The sequence below is a fragment of the Hipposideros armiger genome, unplaced genomic scaffold (assembly GCF_001890085.2).
Source record: "Hipposideros armiger isolate ML-2016 unplaced genomic scaffold, ASM189008v1 scaffold_134, whole genome shotgun sequence".
In the NCBI taxonomy this organism is placed as follows: Eukaryota; Metazoa; Chordata; class Mammalia; order Chiroptera; family Hipposideridae; genus Hipposideros; species Hipposideros armiger.
In genome coordinates, this window is record NW_017731484.1 from 330,620 (window position 1) to 338,012 (window position 7,393).

The 7,393-nt window shown below is 43.7% G+C and overlaps 1 protein-coding gene across 13 annotated transcripts in view; it reads right to left on the reverse strand.

Moving 5' to 3' along the window:
- DCAF8 (DDB1 and CUL4 associated factor 8) overlaps nt 1-7,393 on the reverse strand; it is a 47,246-nt gene that overhangs the window by 20,455 nt on the left and 19,398 nt on the right. For all 13 annotated transcript variants that reach the window (XM_019649638.1, XM_019649649.1, XM_019649641.1 and 10 more), the window contains 3 exons: nt 3,320-3,990; nt 2,139-2,279; nt 995-1,089 (listed from right to left, as the gene is read on the reverse strand). In XM_019649638.1, coding sequence (XP_019505183.1) covers nt 995-1,089; nt 2,139-2,279; nt 3,320-3,990 — 907 coding nt within the window. The remainder of the gene's footprint in view (nt 1-994; nt 1,090-2,138; nt 2,280-3,319; nt 3,991-7,393) is intronic.

Below are 7,393 nucleotides of genomic sequence, written 5' to 3' on the forward strand. Positions count from 1 at the left end.
ATTATGACATGAAAAAAGCAATATACATGTTTATAGATATATACATATTTCTATATACACATAATTATCAGATTTATGAGGAAAAGTGTATATTAAGACACATAAAAATGTACAAAAAGGATTGGAAAGGTATTCAAAATTTTTAACAATGACTACCAAAAGCCAGAAAAGTGGGGGGCAGGGGAGGTGTGCATGACAGAGAATTTACATTTTGTCCATATACTCTATTATTTGAATTTCTTATTTGAGAGACACACACACACACACACACACACTCACACACACACACCCCAGAACTGCCTGGATCCGAACAAGATGCTATGATATCACACAGCTGAAAAGGCATATAATTACCCATGAGTCTCAAATTCATGTAAAAATGAGCTGTGATATGATAAGAGCTCTATATCTACCAATATTTTTGTTTAAAATTTATAATTTAATTACCTGTTTCTATATGCCGTATTTCCCCATTTATAAGACGCACCCTTTTTCGAAAAATTTAGGGTCCAAAAACTGGGTGCGTCTTATACAGTGGTTGTAGATTTTTTTACTTGCATTTTTTCCCACTTTTTTTGCGCTTGTTTTTGCACTCATACAACCACTATATAAGACTCACCCAGTTTTCAGACCCCAAATTTTTGAAAAGGGATGCGTCTTATACATGGGGGAAATACAGTATCTAAGTTGCTTTTTAGAGTGATATGCTTCTTGTGGGTAAGTAGCACCCAAGTGAATGAAGAGTTATTAACTGAACCTTGCTTTAGAAATAAAGGTAGGCTAGTACCTTTATTTCTAGGTAGAATAGTACTTTACTGCTGACAGACAAATAAGATCAAAGAAGCAAGGAATTCCCCTAAACCCAAATCTGCTTCTTATCATAGCACAAAGGGACCATTATGATGGACCAGAGAGTTGAGCATTACCTAGGCCATGTGGAATATTTTCAAGACTAAAAGATCCAGTTCTGTAAAAATACTATGGCTATACTTACGAAGCTGGCCGGTCTTGTCTGAGGTCAATGGTGAAGACAACTGCATCTTCACCTGCAGATAGGAATGTACAGGGAGAGTCTGGCTCGAGGGCCAACTGAAAGAGGCAAAAAGGAAAGGATGAGTCTCTCTAAAGATTAGAATTAGAGGTCATCTAGTTCATTCCTTTATCTTTAGGAAGGGCTGCATTTAAAATGTTGCAGCAAGAGAAATGACTGCCTTTTAATATTGTAAAATCCTAGGAAAGGAGATAATTAAGCTCATTCTTTCTTGTTCTATGAGAATTATTTACAGGTTGTTTACTCAATACAAGTCAAAAGGACAGGTGATTTGCTATTTTAACTAAGTCCCCAGGGGATTTGAACAGTGCTACCAAAGTAAAGTATCAGCCACTAGGCCTCATTCTCAAATAAAATCAATTTCACATGTTCAGGTGGGGAGAGAAATGATGCTCAACTTTAATTCTCTACATCTTAGTTCTAAAAATTAGTTATCTAGTGGGTTAAAGAGGTATGCTTAAGATTCAAAGAAATGGTAACTTTCATATTACCTGAGCCATCTAGAAAAGGCTACTCCAGGTCCACCTACATATTTGCTCATGCTTTGTAAGATGAGAGGACCATCCTCTTTCCATGGCACGGAAGAACATGGTACCTACTCTGAGACTAGGCAGCTCTTAGTTCCTCACTGGCTGCCACCATGAGTATTTGACCTATAGTCCCAGGTCTAAATAAAGCTTCCAGAAATAGTGCTGTTTGTACACTAAGAGTTGTGAGCAGAAAAACTGGGGCTCTTACAAGGAGCCAACCACTAGCACCCTGGAGCTGCTAATAAGATGTTCTAAATATGATCAGAACTAAAGTTTAAAGGTTTGGAAGGCTAAGAGACCTCAAGGAACTCCAACTAACCATGGCTCTGCTTAGAGATTAGGTATAATCAACTGAACACTACATGTGCAAGATCTATAGATTTCTCAAAAAATTGCCTTCCAAGAAGTTTAGGTTGGTGGCTGCTTTTTCTCCCTTATCTACAAATCTTAGGGTTGAAAGGAGGCAGGTGACCACAATGAGCAGAGATACAAGAGGGCCTTGGCTGAGACCCACAAGGGAGCTGGATTGCACATCCTTTGGGGAAGGGCTTACTTACTTTGTGGGACGCTCCCTTATGCTGGGCCACACGCTTCGTATTCTTGCAGCACTGTGTGGCAGACAACTCTGCTACCCGCACCTGCCCATCACGGGCACACATGGCCAGGGTGGAATCACCACTGTTAGGAAGGAACTTGGCCTGGGTGTTAAGAATGAAAAAAGGGACACACAAAAAACAGAGTAGGTGAATTTGAGAGGAGAAAATGTGACAACCACCCCAATTCACCCCCTTCTGCTGCACAACAGCTGGAAACTTAGCTCCTACTCTTACATAGTTGGCTAAAGTCCAATTTCTTCCAAGACTTAAAGGAGGAGAGAAGAAAACCTTTCTGATGTAAGAGAGCATTTCAGTGGACTCTAGAAGGTTGAACTGGTACAGGATAAGTGCTCAGGTGAACTAGGACTCTACCTACTAGGGGAGAAAAGTAAGGGGAAAAAGGAGGAAGTTCTATCTTGATTCAGAAGGCAAACATAAACTTGCTACAAAGAAAAAGGAAACTACAGGAGATATTGGGGGAGGAAAAAGAACATACTTAGGGATAAATGGCTAAAAACACTATGATATATTGGGCTGATGAGTAAAATCTCTAAAGAATAATGACATTAACTAACATTTACCAAATGTTTATTAACTACCAAGCACAGTTCTAACTGCTAAGTTTCTACTGTTATTTAACCTTCGTAACACTGCTATTAGCCTCATACTACAGACAATTAAACTGAAGACAGAGGTTAAATAACTTGCCCAAAATCACACAGTAAGCACTTGGGCCGGGATTTGAAGCCAGGCAGTCTGGCTCAAGTGCCTCTGCTCTTATACTATTGGGTTGTCGGAAAAGTCATGATGTATTTTTTCTGTTTCTCACTGCAAAAATGCATCATGACTTTTCCGACAACCCAAAATATGCCTTCTACCAGGGCACATGTAGTACCTTCTTGATGATTTCCAAGCACCCCACCTATGATGATACTTCCAACAGTCTTTATGCTCAAGGAAACAAAAGCTTGCCATGGGTCTTTCAGTCTATTTAACTCCTCTAAGACATTATGGGAGCCAATGCAGGATTGAGTTCTGATGTCTGATTTCTACAAACTATCAGCTTCCACTCCAGGCAACAGCTCAAGTTTGTCTAACTCATGCCTGATTTTCTCAATTGCTATTCTGCTCCCTTGCCTCACCTGGAAGACATTGCTTTTGTGGCCACTCTCAAAGTCCAGAACTGGCTGCCGCCGCACCCAGTCCCAAACCACCACTTTCAGGTCATCGCTGCCACTGGCCAGCCAAGTTCCACGCTGGTTAAAGTGCAGGGTATTGACACAACCAGAATGGCCCTCAAGCCCATGCTGCAGGCGGAAACGCTGCACAAAGACTCTTGCCCCACAAGCCTCGTATACAAAGCGGGCACTTGAACCCAGCTCCCGCTCCCGAAGGGCAGGAAGGGCTTTCCAGCGAGGTCGGGGAAGGGCTGATGTCTCCGAGGACACCCAGTCCTCCAGGGCCCGCTCATCATCTGATGAGTCCTGGTCACGATTGGCCCGCTTGCGCTGTACACAACGCCGAGGATGCTCTTCTTCCTCCTCCTCTTCTTCCTCCTCTTCCTCTGAACGATCATGGACTTGGTTTTCGTCATTGATAGAGTAATGGCCAGTGTCCTCCATACTGTCAGAGTCCTTGTCTTCACCTGAGCTCTCTGTATCTGTGCCTCGACTTTCCGTGCTGGTGCGGTTAGGGCCACCATCATCCCCCGTCAAGCTCAAGCTCAGGTCTGAGGCCTCCACTTCAATGCCTGAGGACGTCTCCCTCCCCTCCTCAGTTCCAGACATCTCCTCTGGACTGCTAGACAGGCTTCCTGCATGTAAGTGGAAATGTGTAGGTGAGGGGGAAAAAGAAGGAAATAGGATAGCAATCAGAAGCATTTCCCCTTCTTAATCTAAGAAATAATCACATCAAAAGACCCGAAACCAACTCTTGTCAAAATGTTTTCATTACAGTACCATCTGAGGGGGAATCTTAATCTTGTAAAGCACAAGAAATGAAAAAGATTAATATCCAAGCCACAAGCAAATAAAGGTACTCAACAGAAGTGAAGAAATGCACAACCCACGATTATAAAAAATTCTCAAGAGGTAAAGCATTGGCAGATTGTATGAAACTGCTTGATACAACCGCCTTAGGCTCTGTTCTGCTGGACGGGCATCCATTAATTAGCAAATAATTAAACTAAATATAAGAAAAAGAATAGCCATTCCCACAAGAGTTGGCATAGCTATCTTCTTAGAGAAAGATGGAAAATAATTGATTAAAATCACTCTGATAGTAGATGCAGAGTTGGACTTTTTCCCACTTAGAAAGAAACACTACCTTCCATCTCCTAACTCCTAAAGTTTCTTCCCGCAATGTCCTAAAAGACCACTAAGAATCCAGAAGGAAGTAGAAGGGACAAGTGGGAACTGTGATCATTCAAGTGAGTTCTTGCTCACTTTTGGCTAATAAATGTATTCTGACTTACCTCCATTACTTAAATAACTTTAACACTATTTTTAGTTATACGAACTGTTTATGAGACAACATTGTATTAGGAAGCAGACAAAGGTCTCCCAGGAAGCAAAGTTCTATCTGGACGTGCAGGTAAAATGATAAAAAGAGGGGTACTACAGGTGCCTGAGAGGAAAAGTTCCCCATCTTCTAGATCTGCCATGCTGCTGGTCATGCTGAGTGCTCTGATCCCCTACAATTAGACAATGCATTCTCCTATGGACCAACAGCCAAATCACACCCCAGTAAGTACTTGGCAGGGTTCTAGAGCCACAACCTCCAACTTAAGGTCAAGGTGTGAAGAAAAGAAGGGGAAATGAGGATATTAAACATTGCTTATGGCCTTCCTTCCTTAGATGACTACAAATTTTATCTTGCCAGAAGTAAAGGCTATTAGGAAAGGCAGACAAGCTATGGGTGACTCTGGTATGAGCTATTCAACTCCAATACCCGCTGATGTTTAAAGATTCAAATGACTGAAACACCTTACTGTTTAGTCATCTGGATTAGGGCAGTAATTTCTGAAAATCATTGCAGTAGGGCTGGCCAAGTGGCTCAGTTGGTTAAGAGCACAAGCTCTGAGCAACAGGATCACCAGTTCGACACCTGTATAGGATGGTGGACTACGCCTCTCTAAAAGTAGATCGAAAGTGGTGACCGGACTTGGAGCTGAGCTTGCACCCACCATAACTAAGATTGAAAGACAACAACTTAACTTGGAGCTGATGGGTCCTAGATAAACACAATGTTGTTCCTCTTCCCCAACACTGTTCTCCCCAATTCCCCAATAGAAAAATTTTAAAAATTAAAAATAAATAAATAGGGCTGGCCGAGTGGTGCGTTGCTTAAGAGTTGGCTTGGGACTCCAGCTCTGAGCAGCCGGGCCCCGGTTCAGATCCCACATATGGGCCAGTGACGCTGCGCCCTTTACAGCTACAATGGTGAACAACAGCCTGACCTCCAGCTGGGCTCCCATGAGTCGCTGGCGACGGCGTAGGCTGCAGCCCCTGCTGCAGTGGGCTGCCATAAGATACCATGAGTGGCTGGCAGCCAGTGTGAGCAGCCGGCAGCCAGTGTGAGCTGCCAAGAGCGACCGTGAGCAGCTGTCCAATGGCCAGCGAGCGACTGCCTCAACCGGAAAGAGCGCAATGATAATACCAACATGGGCCAGTGAAGCGACGCCCTCCACAACTAGACTGAAGAACAAAAGGACAGCAACTTGTCTGTTCCCCTCCCTCAATTCACCAATAAAATCTTTAAATAAAAAAAAAAAAAATCTTTGCAGTAATGGAACCATTTTCCAATGAATTCTTAGGGAAAAACCAATACAGAAAACAGATAATACAAGTGCTTTGGTTCAAGTAGTAACAGAAGGTTGGCAGACACATAAACAGCTCTTTTCAAAAAGCATCTCAATACGGTATGAAAACAACTGGGTGAAGAACTGAAATAAAAGGGGAAAAGTGCAGCAATTTGCTCCTAGGGAACTACAAGATGTGATAAAAAACACGGTGAATGTTTAAATTAAAAAAAAAATTATTACAGTAAAAAACACATTGCCATTAATCTCCCTCAAAATACCTCACCACCACTGCCACACACACACACTTATCCCATCATTCTTGCCACTTTCTGAAGCAGTTTTGGAAGTCCTCTTTCGTGTCTTTAGTTGTGCTGCTATGGCTGCCTCGATGTCCTGAACCATTTTGACTTTGGGGAAGAGCCAGAAGTCACACGGTGCCAGATCCAGTGAATAAGGTAGATTAGGACACACTGTAATGTTTTTGACAGAAATTGCCATACCAGAAGCAATGTATGACACAGAGCCTTTCCGCTGTGATTAAAGAATACAGTGGGGGCCAGATGAGTGGCTCAGTTGGTTAAGAGTTCGCTCAAGAGTTTGAGCTCTGGGCCGGCCGAGTGGCGCGTTGGTTAAGAGCTGACTTGAGATGCCAGCTCTGGGCAGCAGGACCCCAGTTCAGATCCCACATGGGGGCAAGTAACACTGCCCTCTCCAGCTAAGATGGTGAACAACAGCTCGACCTGGAACTGGGCTGCCATGAGTTGCCGGCGACGGCGTGGGCTGCCATGGGCTGCCGTGTGTGGCTGGCAGCCGGTGTGAGCTGCCGTGAGCGGCCGTCCAGAGGCTGGCGACCGATCTGCCTCACCCGGGAAGAGTGCAATGATGATACCAACATGGGCCAGTGGGGCAGCGTCCTCCACAACTAGACTGAAGAACAAAACGACAGCGACTTGTCTGTTTCCCTCCCCCAAGTCCCCAATAGAATCTTAAAAGAAAAAAGAGTGAGCTCTGAGCAACAGCAGTTCGATTCCTGGCCCGAGATGAGCTGTCGCTGAGCTGCCAACAGGTGGCAGGATGGCTCAGCTTAAAAAAAAAAAAAATACAGTGAATGCTGCTGCCGAGTGCCATCCAAAAAAGCAGGGATCTTCAATATGGGAAGTTGTGTGTCGAACCTTAGTAACAGTGTGACAAGTTTCAACTTGTTTGGTGCAGTCAGTGGGGTGTGAGCTACAGTTGAGAGGTGTGTTTTCTTATTTTTATTTTTTTTGAAGATTTTTATTGTGGAATTGGGGGATGGGAACAGCGCTGGGGAATTGGGGGAAGGGGAACAGACAAGTTGCTGTGCTTTTGTTCTTCCGTCTAGTTGTGGAGGACGTTGCTTTACTGGCCCAAGTTGGCACCATCATTGCACTCT